Consider the following 26109-nt stretch of genomic DNA (forward strand, 5'->3'; position numbering starts at 1 on the left):
CTACAAATAAAAATTAGAGAATACTTATGGGTGCCTTAAGTGGTCGTAGGAATAATAATCTTAAATAACTAGTGAGACAGTGAGTTTTACATTACAATTATGCTAATCTAGAAATAATCAACTTCTGCACTAGCCCTAAATGCTTTTATATACATTTTCAAGATATATATATATATATATATATAGAAAAAGGCACGAAGCATATAAAAGAAAGCTTTTATTTTAATATCCATCAAAATATTATTTTCTACTTTTATATTATTAAGTATTAATAAACATTAAAAAAGAAACATACATCTATAATACATGTTTGTCATAATATTTCTATATAAGCTCTATATTTCAAGTAATCTTAATTTATCACTTAGCTTTTGATAATTATTGTCATAACAGTTGAAGAGCTTTACCTTAAACATTTTTTGTCAGTGCATTTCCGGTTTGTAACCTAAATTTTTTCTTTGCAAGAAGAGGTGAATCTCTCGGAAAGTTGGTCGGTCTGATTCGTTACGGTTCCAACATTCGAGCATTAGATCGTAGATTTCTTTGGGGCAGTTATGGGGTATGTCGAGAAAAATCTGGAAAAGAAAACGTTTTTTAATACAGGCGGTAAATTAGTCGATGGTATGTTAGACATTTATGAAAAGCAGGATGGAGGATTGTTTTTTTAGGTTAAGCAATGGGTATTTCTTAACGATCTACCGATCTAACATATTATTAGCCATGCACCGTTGCTACTTATTCCAAAATATGGTATCATCTATTTCAGATAAAAGTGTCTGTATCATGTTAGCATTTTTGGATTTGTAATTGCTTTCTGAAATTTTTTTCTTTACATTATCCTGTACCTAACTCTATGATAATATTAAATACTTATACTAAATTCCGATTTATAAAGAAACTTTATTTTATTTTCGAAATTTTAGTATTTAGGAATGAGAATGTGGTACTTTATTTAAAAGAGATTTTGATAATGTTTGAGAATATTTGAGATAGATATCAAGAAGAAACTTATATTGAAATCAATCTTTACATATCTGATACGGAATTTCATCTTCGTACATGTGGTTGTATTAATTTCGTATTCTATTTCTTAAGAAACTTGTTTTATCGGTGAAGAGCATTTTAAAAGGAATTAGAAGTAATGTTTGCCTATAACATATTGCAATATATGGACGATATTCAACAATTAGTCTTAGTTGTCTAAACACGTTGAATGTGGTATAAATGTAAAACATTGCTTATAAGAATATATTGGCAATTTATCACGTATAGTACCTGGATTAATACCAGTAATTAATTTTTTTGGCCTTTTATTTCATATTAATTTGCCTATTTCAAGAAAACGTTGATAAATATTTTCGAATATATTTTGGTCGAGATATTACCGCCAGAAAACTGCTCAATATACAATCGTCTGTATAATCTTAAACATATAGCTTTAGCAATCATGACGCATTTTAATAATACTAGTTATAGACCAAATAATAAATGGAATATATAATTTTGTCCAACAGGCAAACAAATAATGTTCTGGTTTAAGAATCATGATAAAAGAATATTATATTAGCTATGCTTAAAATCATTATGCACCTTAGACTCAAATAATATATAGGAGAATAGGATAAACATTGTTATAGATGTTTACTAATAAACATTGTTTCTAAGATACTTTGTATAAATAACATGAAAATACTGTTATAACTGTCATTTATGTACCTGGTTTCCACTGTTTTGATAATATTGAGCCAGATTTTCCAGAACCTTATCGTCAGTCAAATATTCAAACGGCTGTTCCCTCGCAAAAGTTAAGATTTCCCACAGCACTACTGCAAAAGCCCAGATGTCGCTTTTTATTGAAAATGAACCCTGAAATTAGAAAAAAAATATATTTAGCAAATGTCCTTTTGTATTATGATTATAAAATAGGATTCAGGTTCTTATATATATACAGTTTACATTTTAAAATATTAAAGAATAAATGTGCAGCAGGCAACTAGTTAACACAACAAAAACTATATCTATATAACAGCATTATAATAAAATCTTAAATTAAAAATAGATTATATTGTGACCTAAAAATCTTTTTAATAAAATGAATTTTATAATGCATTATACTACTTGCCAGAAGGGCACTTTCCCATGCCATCCATCTTAAAGGTAGAAAACTAGGACCGCTTATTTGACAATAATCCTGGCTGTATATTTCCCTCTGATTGCCAAGGTCTGTCACTTTTACTTCATAATTTTTGCCCACCAAACAGTTTCTGAAATAGAAAATATTTCGAATAAATTAATAAAAAGGCTGAAAAGTTACGATTTTTTGTGAATTTATTGTTGCGACCAAATATGCATTTATTTTTGAGTAAAGTTTAAATTAAAATTTTTAATTTAATTTCTTTTAATTAAATTTATAAAATCAAATAAATAAAATATAAAAACGGGGAAGTTTTTGAGTGTCATATATACCTAGTACCTAGACCAAAATAAAAATTACAAATACAAAAAAATAGATGCTTATAATTTCATGAAATTTGGTTGGTAAAAATAAAGATAAGCTTAAATTATATGGAGAAAAAATTACGTTTAGGCAACATGACTAAAATTACCTAGAACTTCAATATAACAGATAAGAAAATATAATCCCTATATATAAAAAAATTAAAATTGCAATATGAAAATATTGAAAACATAAACTGCCAAGGAAGTAACTCTTAACTACCTGGAAGGGGTAAACATTATGTTACAAGAAAAAATTAAAACCTTTATGAATAAATATTTAGTAAGTCTAATAATTTAGCCGTTAACATTAGATGAAAACTTTAAATTTCTAATGAATATAGACAATTAAATCTTAAAACAAAAAACAATTTCTGACTTTGACTGCTTTAAATTGACTTAAGCTATCTTAAACTAAAAACCAATCCTGTATAATAAATTTAGAACTTCTGGCATTTAGTGACAATTTTTAAAATAGATACTCAAATATGGACGTAATGATTTAATAATAGAACTATCACAACTTTACAGTATAATTATGGCGTTCAGGAGAACTAGTTCAGGAATAAAAAGAAGGAAGAAAAGAAACATTTTGCCTTGATTGTACGAGGCATATACCTGCTCAACACTGTCATGAACATTCTCACCAAAAATAATAAGTCAACAACTATTAAGCACAGGTAGACAGCATCAACGAAGAACAACAAGTTCCATCCCTATAAAATTCGCTTAGTGCAAGAATTAAATGAAGACGACTTTGATTATCGCTTGCAGTTTTACGAAGTTATGAGTGAACGAGCGTTAAACAATAATAATTTTACATTTAATGTGTGTTTTTCAGGCGAGTATTCTTTCTTCCTAAATGGTTTAGTGAATCGCCACAATTGCCGTTATTGGGCTGACAACAATCCAAGGATTTTCCACGAAACACACACAAAACCGCCCCAGAAGTTGTATGAGCTGGTATTTTTGGAAACACCATTGTAGGCTCTTTCTTCCTCCCTGGAAATTTAACAGGCGATATGTACTCAGATTTGTGATAAAATGCCATCAACCCAGCTCTAAAAAATATCATAGAAGAGGACCGCGCATACAATGAACAGGAATTGATTTTCCAACAAGACGGAGCTTGACTCCGCCACATTTCTCGCTAAATGTACTCAACTATTTAAATAACAGATTTGCAGGACGCTGGATAGGACGAAGGGGCGCAATTGAGTGGCCACCTCGGTCCTTTAGATTTTTTCTTGTGGGAACACATAAAATCCGTAGTTTCCAAAACTTCACCTGCTACATTAGAATAGTTGCGAAGCAGAATTATTTACGTATGTCGCGAAGTGACACCGCAAATGCTTCTAAACGTTCGGCAACGGTCTGAAGATAATTTGAATCACTGTATGAACGTTCGGGGACAGCACTTTATTTGATTAAAATGGTAAGCATAAAATCGCTTTTTGCATTTTTGTCACACATTATTGTTTAACTTTCAAGAGCCCATATTTCTTGAACGAGTGACTTGATTTTTAAAAACTAAGCAGCGTTGTATAGGGAATGACAAGACTCTTTTAAAGAGATACCACTTGATCCCCCGTCCCATTTGAAAAAAAATAGGGGATGTCACTTAGAGGGTTGAGTTTTTTGATATGGTTTTTATGTCGAAAGTTGTCCCTCTGACAAACGTACTTGACGTGTTTTTGGATTTTGTCGAAAAGTTGTTTCCCACCCTGTAATGCCTTGCGGTACGTTTTCGATGGGCCACCCTGTATATTTAAAATGCGTTTAACTGAGACTGAAAGATCTGAAATATTAATTATGCTTGGCTGTGGTAAGAAAACTAGAACACAAAACAAACTTTTAATATTTTTCTGAAATTTAAGATCAGTAGAATTAAAGCTAAATGAAAAGAAATTGGAACTCTTAAGGATCTTGGAAGGGGTTAAGATTCTTAACAATATAAGATGAAATATTTTGATTTTATTCCACGAAAATCCAAATATCTCAAGTAATTAGCTCGATTTGGACAAGATCATGATTCATAGAGCGGCCGTCAAAAAATTATTAGGGATAGAAAAGTAGTGAAAAATTCCATTACTTTAAGAGCTACTATAAAATAATCCAAATTGCTTAAGGCTTTCACCTAGGATCTTTCTTATTTATATTAAATATCAATGATATTTCAAAATGTTTTTAGATTGATAAATTTTTATGTTTTGCAGATATCTTAAAATGATACTTTATCTCTGAAAACTACCTTAGGCTTGAGTCGGATTCATGCTCGATAGTGGGAGATCAACTCAAACACCAGTAAATTGTACTATAAATTATTTATCAAGAATATAATTAAAATTTATTTTAAATAGAGTATAACAGGAAAACCATTATCTCATACAATAGAGCACTAGAGGATACTTCATTAAAAGTCACATCTAAATTTAAAATTTCAAAAATATCAATGCTATTAGATGACTGTACGGTCTTATTAAGCTTTTATGAGAACATTGCTTTTTGCAAGCTATATTTTCGTTGCCGTCTTTGAAAGTCAGAATAGATCAGGCAGATTTAATTTAATTTTCACTGATAACTAAATGGTCGGCTGTCATTTATAATATAGTTGGTGGTACTATTAAGAAACACGAGATCTGTAAATATATATCTCTTTAGCCATTTATGTAAAAAAAACTAACCACCACTAATTATTACTACATACTACATAATAACATACTTACACGACATAGAAAAATCTTATTTAGTGATCTTAAGAGTTACCTCAACTGGTTAAAAAGTAATTAAAATGACTTTAAAATAAGCAATAAAAATAAATTGGTACAACAATAAAAGATTATCTTTGAATATGGATAAGCGTCAAGTAATAATTTTAATATTAAAATTAAATCCCATAATAGATAACTACAGGTTATCTAGGCCAGACTCTTTTCGTGATATTTGATAGTAAGCTATCCTTCACCAAGCACTTTCCAATTTATTGATAATGCAGCTTTTCCTTTATTTAATCTAATTTAAGTATGCTTTGATAGTCTGGTCTCCTGAATATAGTCAACACGTTGAATGATCTTAAGATTGTTTACAGGAGGTTTTTAAAGCTGCTCTACTTGAAAACTCGGAGTGCTTAACCTACCAGAGAAAGACTTCCATAAACTGCTTATTACCGCATCCATTGTAATCAGAAAAAAATATCTCTCACAAGTATTTTCATTTAAGCTACTGCAAAATCAACTTGAATTTCCTGAGCTATTACACAAAATTAAATTCATAGTACCTTGCAAATCATCACGTTAAAATGTATTATTCTCTCTGTGTAGAGCTCGAACAAATATAGTGCGGTATTCTTCTATTTACGTAATATATCATGTGCACTACACATAACAAATAAATTAGTATAGCTCACTTTGAAAATGAGATTTTCTGTTAAGCACTGTAATAAATAAATAAATTTTCATACTTGTCAATGCCAGTGTCTTTTTTAGTAAAAAAATACGATTTAATTACCTTATAGACCAGATAATTATAGTAAATACTATGTTTAAGCTAACGTTCCTTTAATAAAATTACATTGTGGTAATAACAAATTTTTTCCTCCATAAAGTTCATAACACATTAATTATAGCGCTAGTTTAATAACGGACAGGCTACAACCTCCGGAATGTGACCCTGGACTGATAGACAATAGATTAAAGCGATCCTCAGACACCGAACCGTTGAATTCTCGAGAGTCGTGTGGACCCGTCCAGGCGACTTCATTAATAAAGTTTGCTGCTAGTTAGGAGACATTGATGTGTCAGTTAATCTCAGATGTGGTCGACCGATTGCCCTCTGGAACTACCCCCTTCAGTTCGCCTAGATTTGGCACTGATTAGATGAGGAGGAACGTTATTAAAGGAATAACGTAACGCTATGTATGTTGTTTCAATTACCTAATCACACGTTCGATAAGTTTAAGCATCAATCATTTAGTTAGCGAAATACAGGTGGTTAGAGATAAAATGAAGTGGTGAAAATAATTAATTAAAGATAAAAATATTATCATTAAAAATTACGAAAAAAATATTGAAGGAATTCGTACCCTTCTCTTTCCAAAAAATTACATCGTTAAAATAAATTATTCATCTCGTGAAATAACTTTAACTATTTAAAGAATTATATTTTATTCATAAATAATCACCCCTTTAAAAAACTAAAAATAACATACTTTCAACTTTATTTAATGATACCGAGCAAGATTGCACAGATTTAAAATTAGGTAATCCATTAGCAGTTTTACAACACCTCTGGCATTCTCAGCTTAATGTGTAAACAGCTTAGCATCCGTGCGAGCTACGTGCCCTCTCTTTTCTCATTTTGCCTTTTAAATCAAGAGCGGCAATTATTTTCCACAAATATGAGCTTGCCGTAAAGGGGTGAAACATCAAAACAGTTAGGAAATGTAAGCATTAAAACAGATAGAGATTAAACGATAAAGAAACTGAAAAAAAGCCAATTTATAATTTTTATTTATGAAAAAAATCACAGTCCTTAATCTCTCTTTCTAATTTCCCCTTTTTTGTATTTACTGTTTTAATTTTAAGCTGTTTCGAAATAAAATTTACAACAAATTTCCTAAGCAATTGCACAACTAAAATTTTTCTTTTATTAATTTGCCAACATACATTTTTTAAATTTAAAAAACAAGAAATTATACTACTCAAACTCCTTAATCTTAGAATTTGTTACTAAATTAGGCTCCGCTATTATACTCTATAAGATTTAATGGTTAACTCTGACTAACGTTTCCACGAGATTTAATTAGCTTACAAGAATTTTCCAAACCAGATCACTTGACGTGAACTAATGCAATTATGTTTAAAATTAAAATTAAAATTTTTACTATTAAAGTAGTGAATAAACATATAAAGAAAATAGTTCAGGCTTTTAATATTATCATTAAATTGCATAATACTAATAAAAATTATAATACTTACCTAGCTGCTAAGTCTTTGTGAACGTATCCGTTGGCCTCAAAATATTTCATTGCTGACGCGACTTGTGATGCCATATATATAAGGCAACCATAACTGAAAATTAAAGGTAATATAAGTTAAAAATGAATTGGCTTTTGTTTATCAAAAAACATGTTTTTTTCTTTTTTTTTTTGTTAGCTCTTGGAATATAATAGAATGTTTTTCCACTATTAGCACTGATATATCAAGACAAATTGTCACGTTATTTCTGTGTTATAAGTGTCTTAATCATCTGTCTCTTCAGTTCATATTACCCTTTTTTTTTACTTGAAGTATCCTGGATTCTTTCAAACAAAAAAACTCAAATATTTGCTCAAAAAGAAGTTTCTAAATTTTTTGTTGCAGTCTTTAGACTAATATTAACCTAGAAAGAGATTAATCAACAAGTTGACACATATTCTATTAAAAAAGAGAGTTCTGCAGGTCTGAGATGCTATATAAATAAGACAAGAGTAACTAAAAATTATAATTAAAAGAAAATTAGTTTTCATAAAAAAAAGAAAGGAAATTTTAGGAAGAGAAATTAAATTTTAAAACATTTTATGTAGTTAGATGTTTATTAAAAATTTCACTATGTTTAAACCCTATTAATGAAAACGTTTTCTAATGAATTAACCGATTTTTGGTATTGATGCCTTGAACATACCTTATCACATTATTTTTAAAAATAGCTTTTAAAACTAACTTCTTAATTGTCTACTACAAATTGTTTTGTTACTTACTTTTTTGGACTTTAGACTAACGTTTACTTCTAAATTATCTTAATATATAAAATCACTTAGAGGGTTTTTTTTTTAACTTTTGAACTATAATGGACGTTTTTTCCACTACCTACTATATAACTAGTACATAGATATAACAAGATAAAGTAAATTATTACACTTGCTTCTAGTGTCTAAATTGTCTGCCTATAACGTATTTTTAGTTGCTTTTTCTCTTTTTTACTAAAAAGGAACTGACAAGTCAATTCTTACAGCAGAGATATCCAAATTTTATATTGCTATTCTCTGTTTGTTATAAATAATTTTTTTATTTCATCTATGTAAGTCATATATTTATATATAAGCAAATAAATTAATGATATTTGATATGACCGCTACCATTTGTAAATTAGCTTATTCACAATGAACCAAATTAGACTAAATTATATACAGTGTGATGTTTAACTGGACTAAATTCAGTTAAAACTAATCAAAATTTATCTCGCAAAATTCCTGAGACCCGTCGATTCTTGTTTATTTTTTTTTCACATTTCAAGATAGTTTTTGTATTTTTTCACCTACAGGAGGGTCCAAATTAACCCCAACTTTTTTTTTTCAAATGGAAAGCCACTTTTTTTAAACTCTCATTAAAAAGAGCCTTTTTTCTTGATTAAATTGCCCTATTTACTTTTGTGATTATTTAAAGGAGAAATACGAAAAAAAAAAATAAAAACCACTAAATTATTAAAAGTTGCATTTAATGTATAAGATACTCAAAATGAGCACCATTTACTTGTTGGCAAAGCCCAAGACGATAATAAAATTCGTTTCTGACATTTTCTAACACTTCTGGAGATATTTGTCGGATTTCTTGCCTAATACGTTCTTTGAGATCATCTAGGTTTCCTGGTTTGCTCATATAAATTTGAATTTTCAAATGTCCCCACAGAAAAAAATCAAGTGGGGTGAGATCGGGAGAACGTGCCGGCCACTCGATTGCACCCCTTCTACCAATCCATCTGTTTGGAAAATTGTCATCTAAATACTGGCGTACATAACGGGCGTAATGTGGAGGAGCACCATCTTGTTGCATCCAGATTCTTTCATCATACAAATCTGGATCGAACTGACTCGAATATAAGGCACGTAAGACTGGAACTAGTTCATGTTTAGGAAATTCTAGATATCTTTCCCCAGTTAAAGTATCATTGAAGAATATGGGCCCTATAACTTGCCTGCCAATTATGCCAGCCCAAATATTAGTTTTCTGGGGAAATTGTGTATTAGTTTCTCTTACCCAGTGTAGGTTCTCGTCAGACCAGTAGCGACAGTTCTGCTTATTAACATGGCCATTTAAGGTGAATGTAGCCTCATCAAAAAAAAGGATCCACTCCGAAGATATGCGATTTTCATCAATGGCGTTCATCATTAATTCACAGAACTGAACTCTGCGATCTGGATCGTCTTCCAATAACTCTTGAACGGGTTGCATTTTATAAGGTCGTTTGTTTGCACTTTTTAGCACAGATTTATGATAAATAGAGTTTTCGCGAGCTACTCTTCTAGCTGCAGTTACCGGATTTTCTTCCATCGCTAACAATACATTTAATTGAGTGTTTTCATCAATTTTAGAAGACCTTTGTCTTGAAACATCCCTCAGGTGCCCAACTTCTCGAAATCTGCTTTCGATTTTACTAACCGTACCTTGATTAATAGGTGGCAAATCTGGATATTTCTGCCTGAAAAAGTAGACAACCTCTAGCTAAGTATGACTTCTGTCCCCATAACCAATCATCATTAAGATTTCAATCTTGTGGGATTCGAATAAATAAGACATTTTTTCAATATAAGTTAACTTATTTAACAACAGGTTGAAATTCACTTTAACAGTGACACTACAACAATGTCAGGAAATGTCATGATACCAATAAAATAAACAAACACGCCAACAGTTTACCAATAAAAAAAATTTCGAGGCTTTTAATCATTTAATGGTTTTTATTTTTTTTTTGTATTTCTCTATTAGATAATCACAAAAGTAAATAGGGCAATTTAATTGGGAAAAAGGGCTCTTTTCCATGAGAGTTTAAAAAAGTGGCTTTCCATTTGAAAAAAAACGTTTGGGTTAATTTGAACCCCTCCTGTAGGTGAAAAAAACAAAAACTATCTTGAAATGTGAAAAAAAATAAACAAAAATCGAATCGACGGAGAATTTTGCGAGATTTGATTAGTTTTAACTGAATTTATTCCAGTTAAAGTCACCACACTCTATAGTTGATAATTTTGACAAATTATAAATTGAATGTCAGATTTACTTTTTGCACTAATGCGTAAAAATTAAACTTTATGAACCCTGTGGAAGTAATTAATTTACTCAGGATAGTAAGAAAAAAGCTTTTTGGTATTTTTAATCAATTACGTGAAAACTCTATTTGGCCAAGCAATTTTTTAAATAATAAAGGAAAATGACTTTTTTTAGGTTGCAATTAGCTTAAAGACAAAAAACTCTATTAAACACTGTACTTAAATATCTAAATGTTTTAATGTAAAAAAATTCTAGGATAGTTTAAACAGAAAAAGAAAAGGATCTAAAAAGATATTCTAGGCTGACGATTTCGATACTCGAAGCATAGATAAAACGACTTGAATTGTCTCGTCTTATCTGTGCTACTAAGTAATAAAAAGTAGTAAAACAACGTCTCTGATCTAAAAGTTTAGCAATAAAAAAGTGAAAAAAAAATTTTTTTATATACAAAAGTTAGTTCAAAGTCTTACAAAGTGTGTAAAATAATTAGATATTTTAAATGTTTTCTTTGGCAATATAAAAATTTCTTGGAAAGTTCTCGTTCATTATTAACTATTTTACACACTTAAAAAAGTAAGTCGTAAAAATAAAGTAAAACTTTAAATCTAAGAACACAAATTGATTTTAACTGAGATATTAATATTGTAATATCCAATAAAATAAGTAAATGATTATACACACTTTTACATAAATAACTCTTAAGGCCGCTTTGTTAAAACTGCCTTCCAAATAATTTTTACCAGAATTTATATAGATCCTTATAACTCCTTTTTTACTTAATCTAAAATGTTATAATTAATTCAAAAAATATCTACTTAAGGAATTAGGCCATTTTAACTTCCAACAGGCTCATGTTTAATGTAAGAAAGACGTCTATTATGGGGTTTAAGTACGATGTTCAGGGTCTGATGTTTGACGAAAATTCCCTCTTGCAGAATAAAGAGTGCTGCAAGTTCCTAGGAATTACCATTGATGGTCGCCTTCGGTTTGAAGATCATATTTTACATTTAGCTGGGAAATTATCTTCTGGTTCTATCTATGTTTTGCAGTAAGAATGGCAAAACAAGAACTGGGAGGGGTGGTTGCACATTCAGTGTACTTTTCACTTATTGAATCTCATTCGGTATGGCTTGCCTTTTTGGGGTTTAACCAATAAGGGGCTACTTAACATTGACTTTGTTATTCAAAAAAAAGCAGTTAGATACCTGTATTCTGCTAAGTTAAGAGATTCTTGCAAACCCCTCTTCATTTCTGAAGAAATTCTAACTCTTTTTTCACTCTTTATCTTAGAAACAGCTGCTCTTATTCACAAAATTCCCAAACTACCCTCTGACACTGGCCATTTGACTTGTCGTGTAAATGATGTTCCCCTACCTATTCCTACGTCTTCCCTCACCAAAAACTCATTAATTTACATAAGTAAAAAAATTTACAATCATGTTCCTCTATGTGTTAGACATATATCGGATGTTAAGAAATTTAAAAGAGAATTAAAGACGCTTTTATTGGCTAAGGCATATTATAACCTGGATGACTTTTTTAATGATAGGTTTAAACCTTGGACATGTTGGAAAGTTTTTTTTTCTTTTTTCTTCTCTAGTTTTGTCAACAAGTTTACCTTTATTTAGTAATTGATTGTTTTATTTAGTTACCTTTAATTCAAGTATGTTCAAAAAGTTTTGTCTTCTTGTGTTTAAATTTGTTCATTGTTTTGTCAATTTTTGAAATTGTATTTTTGTTTTGTTTATTTAGCTTGTAGGATGCTTGTACACAAGATTATTATTACGTAATATAGCACATTTTCTTTCTTTCTTTCTTTCTTTAAGGCTTATATAAAAATTTCTTTTATTAAATGATAATTGGTTTTAAAAATTGCGTTTAAAATACCCTGTTTAATATTTTGTTAAATTTTGTAATACTTTTTTGCCTTTTGACTAGTTCAGGTCTAATAAAACGTTTCAGATATTTCTTTATTAAAAACCACGTATTTTTAACTCTTTTTTCCGCTAATCAAATGCGTTTTAGGGTTCTATTTTCATATTTTTTTTGCCTTCCGGTTAATCTGTACTGATTTAACTTTCAAAAAAATCTTAGCTTTAAAAGATTTAAGGTCTTTTTTTTTGGCTCTATATACATCATAGGTAAGGTCCAAAAGGTAAAAAACTGTACCAGTACATACATACTGCCATTAAGTCATCTGTGTAGCAGATAAGATCTGATTTTATTAATTGCAACCATTATTGCGCCAATGAACCAAACCTACATATGACAACATGAGTGTTAGTACATACCATTTTATAAAGGCATAAGTTCATTTCTGAGCTAAAGCTTTAATTTTTAACACAAAGTCTCGTGCATTTATCTAGAGCAGTTTTTGCCTTAAGAATATCTTCTAAAATACTTAACTTCTTTTAATAGTGTTATTTGAGTTTTGTGTTGCTTTTGGTTCAACTAAGGCTCTATTTTTTGTGATAGGATTTAATGTGATTGTAAGCAGGCTTACAGATTTACCGACAAACCTTCATTCTTGCATTACTTGTTCAGTGCATCCTGTGTTGTTATATAGGCCTAACATGTCTTTTATAGGCGGATTTAATTGTGTATTTAGTTTTCAACTGATTTACTTAAAAATGATCTATTTAGGTACTTCTTAAATTTTGCACTAAGGAACTTATGTTTTTTTTTGTAAAGGTTTTTCGTTTAGGTATACTTTTAAAACTAAACATTTCTCTTTTTGAAGGACGTTTCATGCGTGTTCTTAGCATTAAATTATTAAAATTAAAAATATCATAACGGATTAAAAAAAAATTAGTTTTTATTTAATTATTAGTTTTAGAATCGAAATTAGCATGGTAAATTAAAAATATTTATTATTTAGTTCTATCAATTAAAATTTAGTCGAAAAGAAAAAAATATATTGTTATAAATTTTTGACCAATTTTGGGAATTTTCATTTTATTTGCATTTCAAAAACTAAACTTGATAATATTGTAGTCAAAAAAACAAAACTTGCAAATATTTTTTTTGCGACCTAAAAAAGTGCGTTATTCTCCTTAGGCGTTTCTGTGATATTCGTATACAATCTTAGGCTATAGTAGTATAAGAAAAATTAATTAAAATATTAAATATAAAGACTTTTGTTGTATAAATAACGATTTGAAATAAATTTATTTCCATAAAACAAAACTAAAACAAGCAATATTAAGAAAGTTATTTAAAACAAAAGCTCAATAAGAAAAAGAAACCCCAACTATCTTAATCCACCCTCCAATATTTCACAATATTTACGTTCCCAAACAAGAAACTTTTCCGTCTGCATTTCTCTAAGCAGAAATTATTCGTAGGAATGCCGAGGCCAAGGAAAAGCCCTTTCGAAGTATAAATACGACTTTAGCCCAGTTCTTGGCGCTGTTTAATTTATCACGCTCAAAGTCAAATAAATTTTGCGTACTATTTAAATAAGAAGCTTTATTTAGACTCTTGCGATCTTTAGCCGGTGCTTTTTACGAAAAATAAACAGTTCTGTAAATTATTTAAGACTGAAAAGTGACTAATGAATATTCGCAGAATTTAGGACAGTTAAATAGGTATTTGCATAATTTTATTTGATATGATACACTTTTTTTAGAATACTTTATTTTTTCAAATTTTAACTTTTTAATAAAAAGAAATTAATATTCACTTATTTAAAAGTACTAACCTTAGTACACTAGCATTGCTGGATAAAGCACTTGCACTCTCAGCTACATGATCTTGTAAGTACTGACACAGATCGCCATATTGTGAGTATTCCCTGATAATATAATAGGGTGGATTGTCTAGGGATCCTCCAAGGATTTTTGCCTGATTAGGATCTTGGAGTTTAAGGAGAAATTGTGCTTCGCTGCAAAACGTATAATTTAATTTTATTCATACGACAAACTGTTGTATTCCAAGTGATTACCCTAAGTGCCATACATTATTTTAAAGGACATACTATATCCTATAAAGGGTGTTCGAAAAATAGACGGAGATATTTCAATGAGTGATTCCTTGTAAAAAAAATATGAGAAAAAGTTTATTTAAACATGGGTCCGGAAATGCACAGTTTTCAAGATACAGGATGACAATTTTTTTTTTAAATATTAATTTTTTATTTATATTAAACAAAATATTTACTCGATTTTTTTGAAATGTAGCAGTATTACTTGCTGTATTAGGAGGCTAATTTAGCTCAATTTAGATTCAAATTAGAAGGTCCAGTGGCGTCCCAGGGGACCAAATATTATTGACAAAAATATGTACGCCACTGCCTTTTTTCAACTTTAATATTTGTTGTTTTATTAAGCATTTAAAAGTACAACTTTTTCGCCTCTTGTATTTTTTTTGTATCTCAGTTCGTTTTCAACAAAAAAAATAAATACCGTTTTAAAGGTGGACCAATTTAATGGCCACCTCGCTCCCCTGACTAAAATCCAATAAATTTTTATTTATGGGGACACCTTAAAAGTCTGTTTTTGGCTAGTCCCATACAAACAATAAAATTGTTAATGCTCGCGAAAAAGTGAGAAACAGAGACCTCAAAAGAGGCAAAAAAGAGTGCATCAGAAAAACAAGAAAATAAATTCTACTTCTCTTTAAGCAAATTTTTGTACCATGAACTACTTCCAAAAAAATATCACATTTGTGTCTCTTCTAGTCGTACAGACAACCCAAAGCTAAAAATGAAATATCAATGTTTCTTTAACAAATGTAAAAGTAATTAAATCTTAATTTTAAAGAAGTTATAATATAAGTTCTAGAAAGCTATAATATAAGTTCCATTATAACTTTTAATAGTCATAAAAAATAAATGTATCACACAAAAAACTAATTTTAGATAGTTCCTTGTATTTTCCGCATTATCGCAAAACTATTTAAAAAAAAATATCCTAAAATGAGAAAAAGCACTAAAGATAGTGAAAGTTACTTAAATTTTATGATGCGATCGTAAAAGTTTAGGATTATGTTAACGGCGCAATATGAAATTGAATTTGCTATCGAATTTAGTTGTGCCAATAATAATAAAATTGTCCTTCTGCCATTCTCAAGATATTCTAATAGAGTTTTACTATATATTTCGAAGATTTTCCCGAATTAAACCCGTTTTATTATTGGCACCTTTTTAAGAAATTTGCATATTTTTAATTAAATTAAAAACGCTTAACAATTAATTAACTTACATCCTAAATTCTTCCAAAAGTGCCACGTTGTCCAAAGACATAACGATTCCGAAATTAACTGCACTCGAATCTCTAATAAAATCGTCACGAATTTCGCATATGTGCAAATCCCCGAACCTTCCTTTTCCCATTTTCTCAATTATCTGTAATTTTTCACTAGAGAATTTCGTTAACTGGAAATCTTCCTGCGTTTTGTCTTTTTGACGACCATTATCTGGCATCTCGTTCAGACTCAAGGGTAGAATTAGATGGGGACGAGTCGAGGGCCTATAAGAACATGAAAATAATTAATTGTTATTACGAAATTTTGGTTAAGCACGTAACTGCATGATTGAAAATTTATTTGTTTTTCGATGGCATTTAAGCATTAAATTATTTAGTTAGTTTTTTATATGCAGTATTTATATCTGTAGAACATTTCTGTTTTATAATTTTATGATTGCATACCACAATACTTTTAACATTTTTAATAGTAAAACTTAATATACAAAAGTGTCTAGTTCAAAATATTTTTAATTACTAAAAATAATATATCCCAAAATTAAAGCAAAATACAAATTGCTATAATAATTATTATAAGAAGACAAATTGAATGATGGAACAAAAAGAATATAAAAAAAATATGAAAATCGCTTATATGTTAAATAATGAAATTTATATTAAATAATGAAATTTATATGGGATAAATTTCATTATTTAATATATTAGGGACTACTAATACTCATTCTCTATCTGTATTTATTTTTAATTTAATTTTTAGTATATTTCACGCAATCAGGCAGAATTTCAAATAGTTTATAATTACTTAAAGAAATAAAGCAACATTTAAAATAGATTCTGAACGAAGAAATTGAAAAGAAAGTTGAAGAAACGAATTCTGAAAAACGAGAAAAAGAAGGTAACAAACAAAAAAAAATCAATAGTTTACCTGTTAGAGATCTCAGAGCTTATAGACAAATCGTTCGAAAAAATTTCGCTAATCTCTCTTCCAGAATAATAATCATCTGGTGGGGGCGGCACTGGGGGTGGTTCTTTATTATAACTATCAAATTGTGAGTCAATTCCATGGAAGTTAAGAAAGCTATTTGGATCTAGATCTAAAAATATAAAAATAGTATTTAATCTTAATGAAATATCTCGCAACGCTAGACCCAAGATTTAGTTACTGATTCAACCTCACACAAATTATGGTAGCGCTAATCTTTAAATTAACTAAAAGCTAAGTTAATCCGTGATATATGCAGCTTTCCGGCGAAATTAATTTTGTTTTCTGGATCGTACAGTAGGTTTATTTAGGTCAGGATATCTTAAATAAATTGGGCAATATGTTTAGATTATTTTAAAAATATTTATTTACGTTCTGTATAAGAAAAGTGTTGATTTTGACTGTTTCTCTTTTTTCATAATTTTTTTATTGTTGCCCCTTGGAACATTTTCAAAATTAATTTCTCACCTAGAATTTATTTTAGTTTTTTAAAAAAAATATAATTTTATGATTGGCAATGGTATTTGCTCACAATATTAGTATTTGAAATGCAAATGAAACTTAGGTTATACCTACTTTTGCTTCTTTTTCTGTTTGTTATTTTTATACGGAGTATCTAGTTGAAAACATTCAGTGCGAAAAACTCTTAAATTTAAAAAATTAAAAAAAGCCAAATATTTTTTAGGTAGGGGGCAAAGGAACTAATAAACAGTGTGGCCCAAGTTGAGTGTACATGTATGGGTATCTTGAAAACTATAAGAGATAGAAAATTGGTTAAATGCGGAAAGTTGTAGGGCATTTAGTTACCAATTAAGTGCCGCTTTCATAACGATTTTATCTTTTTCCGATTTTGAAATATTTGGAAAAAACCAAAAAGCATTTTTGAAAAAGGGCTATATTTTTTTTATTTCAACGTATGTTTAAAATCTGTAAAAAAATATTAGGACAACTTTTTAAGGACAACGCATACCTGATTTCAGTTTTTGTTTTCGACGTTTCGGTTCTGAGATTCCATTCAAATAATGAATGGCTGCCATTAACCCTATGAGATCTTCAACACCAATCAGCCCTTCTTCGAAAATATAAACGTATACAAGACAAACTCTTGACTTTCCAAAACAGACTGCGAATTAGAAGATCAATAATACGAACTGTTCGAAGAACTGCTCACAGTTTCCACTCACTACAGCATAAGCACGGACTCACTATTATGTATAAGTGGAGTAGGATTTAATCTACAGGGTATATGGTAATGGAATTTTCAAATATGGTATATGAGGGCAACAAAGCTTTAATTGACTATGCATCTAATTTAAATATACGTTACTAAACCTGAACTAATTTGTATTCGTGCTATATTATATCATGTGCAGGTAAATGATAAATAATAATAACACCAACATACTTTCTTGACACTCGTTAAAGGTATACAAATTAATTCGTAATTATCAAATAACTCCATCTTATCCACAACACCATTAGATAGGCTAACATCGGCGTCGCACCGTGGCGTCGACGTTTTAATTTTTGCAAATTGATAATCGATATATTCTAATCAGTGCGTGATACTGCCGAATTAAATGTTACTTCGGGCAGAAAATTATGGAAATTTTGACCGCGGAACTCGCGGTTGTTCTGGTTTTACCGCCTTCGCATGGCGGGTTTTCGAACAATTAGGTCAAATTTGTCTAAATTCCATTAATATACTTGGCAACCAATTACTTATACCTTGATATTTAATAGCCCTGATTAGTTTTTACATGCAAATAAATGTATCTTACCGGTATAATTTGGACATTTAACAATCACTTGTTGACTGTAGTACGAGGAAGCATTGTTCGAGTAAATTTCTTTGTTTTCCGCATCTATTGTTACCTAAAACAAAAAATATTTTCTTTACTTACACAACATTTTCGCGATTCCCTTAACATCGTCAAGTCCGAACAAAAACAAGTTTAAACGGGTTAAAGCTTAACTGTTCCCCAATCCTCAGACAATAACCAGAAGGTTAAAAACAGGGCATATTCCCGTCCATTCTTCTCTTAAATATGAGCGTTCTTAAACACAACAATACACGTATTTTGGCCTTATCGTCTCCCGGAGCAAAGCGTGTTAATTTCCGGTACGGGAGGCAAAATGCTGTTAAGATAACGAAACGGCCCAGGTTAACTTAGCTATTGCACCAATAATCTTATCTCTGGATGTGGTAAGGTGCCCTTACATCGAAAATTTGCGTGTCGGAGCAGTCATAATTGTATAGTGAGGCTCGTTTCGGGTCAGAATGTGGCATTTTTGCGGTTAAGTAGATTGTTTTGGTACAGCGACATGCAATGCAATTGTTTTAAATTGGATTTAATGATGGTCGCTACGCTTTTGTTTTTTTTAAACCCTTATTTTGTCGACAATAAACATTTTTATCTAATATTAAGTATTGACAGTGTTTACTCAATAAATTATATGAATAATACATTACTATACCCTTCGTAGTTAAGTTCTAAAGAACGATTGTTGGAGAAAGTAAGAAATTTCAAATAATTGTGTGTACAATAAAAGTGAAAAATTAAATAATAAATTATATTTAAAAAATTAATATGAAATTTTCACAGCGCTGTTGTGATTTTAATTGATATTCCAAATATCATTTCTAACCAATTAAATCTTCTAAACAAATAGGCAAGTTATTAATATTTTATTAATTTTTCAGTTGTATTGTAGCAAAATGTGTCAATTTATTTATTTAAAGCTTCTTACGAGAGTTACATATACATCTATGAAGTAAAAATTCATTAAAAAAGTAATTAAAATATTTTGAGACGACATTATGATACAGTGGCCGCCGTGGCTAGATTAACCCTAACAGCTGATTTTTTTATTGAAGCAAGTGAAAAATTTATACCTACGAAAAAAATACATATACTACTCAAGAAAAATTTAAAACCAATAGGGGTGGAAGTCAAATAAAAAAAGATTAGATCTAAAACTTTGGTAAAAACCACATTACAACGAAGGATTAAAATTTCCAAGAAAAACACAAAAAAACGATTTTTCAATTTTGAAATTTTAATTTTCAGAAAAAAAATTTGATTTTTATAAAACTTAACTACTTTTCGGCGTTTTTCTTTTTCCCGAAAAAATTGAATTTTTTTAAAGTCGACCGCTATACAATTTTTTTTTATCGTAGATGTTTGTAAACCAGTAATTTTATAAATTAAATAAAATATACTTACTGTAAAAAAACAGGTGAAAAATTTATTAACCCAAGACTTAGTTTTGCAATAACTAAATTTGCAATAACTGTTAAATATTTGTTTAAATTTTAATAAAACTAGGGAAAAAAGACATATGTGTGTTTAGTCTCTTTATTACATTTCGTGTACTTTGTACACTCAAATTGTTTATTGTCAAATATTATACTCTTGTGCCTAGTATTTTCTATTAGCGGAGTAAATTCGCCGGCAAAAGACGCTTCTTTTTGTTGTACTTGTAAATCTTACTTTTTACCATATAACTCGCAATAATTTCAAAAGTATTCCCAGTATTTAAACATATTTTTGTTTGTTGGAAAGAAAACACTCTAGCGGTTGCAACAGTGTATCACAAGTCTCAAAGATCATTTTTATATTTTGAGTAAACTAGATAAGAATGTCGTTAATCATTATTTGTGCATTGCTTTTTTCAGCAATCGAAAAACTTTTTTATTTCTGAAAATTTTACTATACATCCTGCGGGTAAAGTAAAGTAAAGTGTTTGTGTAAGTTTTCTAAAAAGAATGCAGGTTGTTAAAACTAATAGTTTACGTAATAATTAAAGTTAAAAACAAGCCGCGCCGACTCCTCGCCTCAATAGAGGAACCGCGATATACCGAATACGAACAGATGTAACAAGAAATATTTTGTAGCTATTAGATACTATTAACTATCGACTAATTGAAGGGAAAGTTTAGCGTATTTATTTACTGAAATTGAGGAGTTTATGCAAAAATTATTTTTGTGCCAAAAATTGTCTGTGAAGTAAGTATACATAAAATATATTATACGTATTGTGTAATTTATAGTATTAGTTATATTTATTTTAACTAATAGTTTTAAAGACATTCATTCTTATGGAGTGCATTTTGTGTGGAAAATCAATTGATGGATTACAAGACGAATCGCTGGTTCATAAACCGACAAAACAGGGCCTAGAAACCATGTGTAATGCTGCTGAGAAAAGACTGGACACATGTGGACTACACGTTTTAGAAAGGAAGCAAGCTATTTTAGATAGAACTTTAAAAATTAAGTTTCATAAAAGCTTCCGAAAAACATATACTAGTAATACAAATATTGCTTCTGCCAGCACTAGTACAACCGACAAGGAAATTGTTTGCTTTAAAACCACTAAAAGTAACACTGGTTCATTTGATATAAGAAGCATGTCGTGCTTAATTTGTAACAAAACTGGACCTAGAAAAATTAAGCAAAAAAAGGAAAAGTTAGCTTTGGTACAAACAGGTGAGTAAAATTTTATTTCAAACAAGGTAATAAAACTAAACGAACTGATAATAATTTAAACCGTGTTTATGGCCACTCGATACAATTTTTTACTCAAACCTAAAAGTATCAAATTGACAAGTTATCCTACTGTATTAAACGTTTTATGTCAGACTTGGTATGGTAGTCAGGATTGTTTAAGGTTACTGTGGGTTCATTTGGTTGATTTTGCGAGTCCAGAGAGGCCCTATTTTCTAATTTAAATAGAGGATTTTCTAATTCATTCGAATGTAAAATAAGGCAAAATTCGTACAAAAATCGTTGATATTTGGGAGAATTTCACAGCAGTTTGCAATCTCAAATTAGCATTGATTCCGCTTATGGTTTAGTGTTTAGTTATATTTTTTTATGTTCTAGTTTCTAGTACAGCTATAAGACCTTAACCTTAACAGTTTTTTTACCAATTTTTTTTTCTATTTTCCTTTATAGATTTTGGAAAAAATACGCAATTAAAAATAATTGAGCCAGCGAGACAGAAAAATGATATAATAATGATATCAAAATTATGTGGCTTCGAAGATTTGTTTGCTTTCGATGCCAAATACCACAAAAGTTGCTATACTCACTACATATCGTAAAGAAATATTCATGCCATAAAAAATAAAATTAAAAAATCTCCACAAACATCACAGAAACAAGAAGAGTATTTTTCAGATGAATCGGATAATGCAAACAAGGAAAATTATTGTAGGATCGAAAACAGTAATGTGCAATTAATTTTACATAACGCAGCTGATATTTTAAAAAGGAAAAATCGCAACTTTCAATCTGAATAAAATTTGGAAGATCCCAGTAAGTACGGCTGGATATTAGAGGACAATTTTTGGACACCTGTTTTAACAATCCAAGATTCTGTGCCAGATAATTTAAGAAAGCTTTTGTCTATTCGTTGCTCAGATAAAAACTGTATTTGTGTTACTCAGGGATTAAAATGCTGTGCTGAGTGCAAATGTAAATCTTGCTCGAACACAATAATTATAAGTGAAGATACAGATTCGGAATCTGACTTATATTAAATGCAAGGTAAACCAAAAAAAATCTTAAGCAAAAAATTTTAAGTAATAATATTTTATTGTTTTTAGGCACTTTTGAAAGGAAAATATTCTACACTTATATTATATTTCTTATGTAGTAATTAGTTAATAATAATAATTTATGTTCTTCCACTAAGACTTTTAAAATTAAAAACACGTTCCATAAGGAGAACGTTTTTATTTCTAGTTAAACATCGCATCGCCTTGTCGTATTATTGTTGCCCGTCCCGAGATGCAGTCGCGTTTCACTCGGTCGGCCGCGCCTTATTTGAAATTTAAAATTTAAATATCTCAAAAAGTATAGAGCATAACTTTTTTTCTGAAAACTTTTTTGGATACGTGGCTACATTTCATTCGGTGAAAGTATATAAAAATTCCTTAAAACAAAAAAGTTTTTCGATTACTGAAAAAAGCAATGCCGGAAAGATAATTACCACATTTCTTAGTTATTTTCATAAAAAATAGAGATGATCTTAAAAGCTTTAAATACACTATTGGAACGGTAAGAGTGTATTCTTTTAAATAAAAAAAAATATTTCAATACTTGGAACACCTGTAAAGATATCGCAAATTATATGTTAAAAAGTAAGTTTTTATAAATCCGTAATTTTTTACGAATTTTTTGTTATAAAATGAGTCAGCCCAACTGAGGATGTCGTGAATTGACATTTTAGATGACCAATAAAATTCTGGATACCAACTGTAGAACCAAATGTGACTACATAGGTCACATTTGGTTCTACGCTCAAAAAAAATTTTGAAACATTTCACCGGCGTTTTTACTCCGCTATTGGACGCTAGAATTAATACTGAAGATACTCCACTTGAGTTTGAACTGCCTAGTAGTATGTTGGGTAGGGTGAACCAAGAAAATGAATATATTGATATAGCAGACAGTTATGATAATCACGACGAACTTGAATTTGAACAGAGATAAATGCATAATAACGACAATGATATCAACAATTAAAAAGAGAAGACTACAGATAAGTTTAAAAATTAAAAAAAAAATTAATATTTTTTAAGACAAATTAATATTCTGTAGTGTTTGAATCACGGTATATTAATTATAATATTTTGTATAGCATTTAATTTTAAATAAAACTTTTTTTATAGTTATATACATGAACAAAATTTAGCATTTATACAGATAATGTACAAAAATTTAAATTCGCATGCCGTAAGTTACCACAGTTTCTTCTGTATTTGTAATTTCGCACTTTTACAGTGGCAATTCACAAAAAAATACAAGTACAGTTCTTTTTAAAAAATGGTGTTATTTTTTTCATAAAATGCATTTTGAGTCATTTATTTGCAAAAAAAGAAATTTTTACCTAGCCTCTGTCCTTATCCTAAAGCTATTACAAAAAACATAATAAAAAAACAAAAATTTTAACGATTACCATATTTAAAAACATATAAGAAGAACTTGCTGAAGACCGCAAAAAGGAAAGCCTTAACAAGACTTCTAGGACCATTAGAAAGACGGTCAAATATGCAAAAGATGATTAAAAAAGAAGCTGTTAAACCAAAAAGCTCTGATAGCAATAATAGTGAAGATATTAGTTTAAAATTTACCAATTTAAGTAAAATTGACGCTTTTGATGAACCGCTAGATATAAATGATCAAGCGGAAATTAAGTATAATTTACTCCGGAAAAGTGATTTATATGTATTCTTTTAACAAAGAATAATTCATAACGTTCTAACATAAAACAGACAAAACAAATTATTTCTAGACATTCTAGATTAGTCCCCTGTTCCTGAAGAAGACGTCGTCATGATATTACCATCACCAATATTAGCGAGTGAAACATCAAGAATTAAGTGATTTGATAGTTATTGTGATTTTGAAGATTAGGGAGTTAAAGTAAGCGTCACAGTAAGCAATAGGAAGAAACAGGTTTTAACAGGTATAAGAAAAGTGGGTATTATTATTAATCTCGTACGACTGTTATTGAAAAATTAACAGAACTTGTAATTAATACCAAAAGTAATTACCAAATATTCTAATGCAAAGCTGTGTCAATTAATCAGCTTAGTTAATGATATTTAAAATAAGTAACTAGTTTTTCTGAATTCATTTTACATATTTAATTAAACGGCTATTTTTCAAGGTTTCTTATACTATAAATTATGTTATTTATGCTATATTTTAATTTTTTTAAAATTTGAAGTAAAAAATTTAATTTATAAAATTAAATTTAATTTAAAAAAAATTAAAGTAAATTTTACATTTACGGGGTTAGAGTTAACACTATAGAAGCAGCTGTCGATAATACGAATTCTTTTTTAAAATAAGGACCACGTTTTTTGATTGAGGTCCAAGGACTTAATGTAAAATTTATTATCTTTGGTAATTGTTTATGAAGAGCCCGTAGCCGAAGCCCGTAGGTGCTTTGGGTGTTGTCAAGTGCTACATGTCCCAAAATTGGGATTTATCCGGCTTCACTTCTAACTGATCGATTTTCTTAATATCCATTACAGCGGATATAAAGCTCCATTGTATTCATTATTTTTTTATCAACTTAGCCACATGCTTCTCATTAATATTTCTATCTAGATGTAAAGTTGTGAACAATCAGGCAGTAGTAACTTACAACTTTGGTACAACAATTTTGCTATTTTTACCCTTTCTTAAATGGAATAAATCATTGTTCAATATTTATTAAAAATAGGGAGGTGGTATATAATTTGAAGTCAAAGACTAAGTAGTTTATTAACATACAATGAGACCGAATGATGCTGAATAGCTTTGCTGGTATTCCTGATTATTATTTTTTACAACCAATTTAAGTTAGTCGAATTTTACTAACTCATATATCTTCACAGCGATTAAACATAGATAAAACACTTCAGTAAAAAAGTAAATTTATTTAATCTTTATTGTAATAGTCTTTTTAATTACTGACTATTTCTTATGGGACACCTTGTATAAGTTTAATTTTAAGGCTTAAATACGCTCTTAAAAAAAAACCATAAGCAAAAAATTTCCCTGGGGTCTACAGTTCTTTTACAAAAAACGTTAGTAAAAGGAAAAAATCCCTGAAAATTCATGCATTTATTTAAAGGGGATTTAAAATATATTTAAAAGCTTTGGTATATTTTGTTTGCAGCGTGCTTTTGAAAGCATTTAAAATCATTCATGTTTATCTTTAAAAACATTTGTACTGAAGTACTTACTTTTTCATCTCCATCGTTTGCAGTTTCTGGCAAATCGCTCAATGAAACTCGGTTTCTATGATTCCTTAATATAATTAAAGCAATTGAAGCTGCCAATATTAAAATAGTTACCATCAACATGCCTATAATAAAACCTATATAACTTGTATGCTCTTCTTGTTGGCTAGGACCACGATTTCCTCTTGGCAAAGAGTCTTGAAATTGAATAGCATTTCTAAAATTTAAACAAAAATAATTATAAAATATAGACATAAGCAAATTTCTTTCTTGGGCGCCGAAATACCCATTTGTTATTATTCAACATGATATGTATTAATAATACTGTAGATAATAGAGAAAAACAGTAGTGTTCTCGTTTCAACTTATGAATTAGATTCGTTATTTCAAACTAATATATTGATTTCCGCACCCAAGAACTTGGTTTGGACGGAAGTGTATACCTCTTACCGTGCAGAATCACTTTTATCAACCCCACTTTTCACTTCATCCCTTTGTATGGCGTATTCCTTGCTGCTAAAGTCTGGCAAAGTACTCTCAAACTCCGTTGCTCCATCATAAGAGAAATTTGTGCTTACGACAGCTGCAATATTGCAAGTATTTTTAACAAAAATAAAGTTTGTAAAGATTTTATCAACATGCAAAATTATCTACCTCCTT

General features: G+C 29.5%; 1 protein-coding gene across 3 annotated transcripts in view; it reads right to left on the reverse strand.

The window, feature by feature from the left end:
- Positions 1-204: 204 nt before the first annotated feature.
- Positions 205-26109, reverse strand: part of LOC126739495 (discoidin domain-containing receptor 2-like) — a 93755-nt gene continuing 67850 nt past the window's right edge. For all 3 annotated transcript variants that reach the window (XM_050445197.1, XM_050445199.1, XM_050445198.1), the window contains exons 9-18: positions 25900-26032; positions 25453-25666; positions 18485-18578; positions 16647-16815; positions 15719-15985; positions 14218-14400; positions 7473-7565; positions 2123-2264; positions 1717-1866; positions 205-575 (exon numbers count right to left, since the gene is read on the reverse strand). In XM_050445197.1, coding sequence (XP_050301154.1) covers positions 423-575; positions 1717-1866; positions 2123-2264; positions 7473-7565; positions 14218-14400; positions 15719-15985; positions 16647-16815; positions 18485-18578; positions 25453-25666; positions 25900-26032 — 1598 coding nt within the window. In that variant the 3' untranslated portion in view covers positions 205-422. The remainder of the gene's footprint in view (positions 576-1716; positions 1867-2122; positions 2265-7472; positions 7566-14217; positions 14401-15718; positions 15986-16646; positions 16816-18484; positions 18579-25452; positions 25667-25899; positions 26033-26109) is intronic.

This window comes from Anthonomus grandis, chromosome 8, assembly GCF_022605725.1.
Source record: "Anthonomus grandis grandis chromosome 8, icAntGran1.3, whole genome shotgun sequence".
Classification (NCBI taxonomy): Eukaryota; Metazoa; Arthropoda; class Insecta; order Coleoptera; family Curculionidae; genus Anthonomus; species Anthonomus grandis.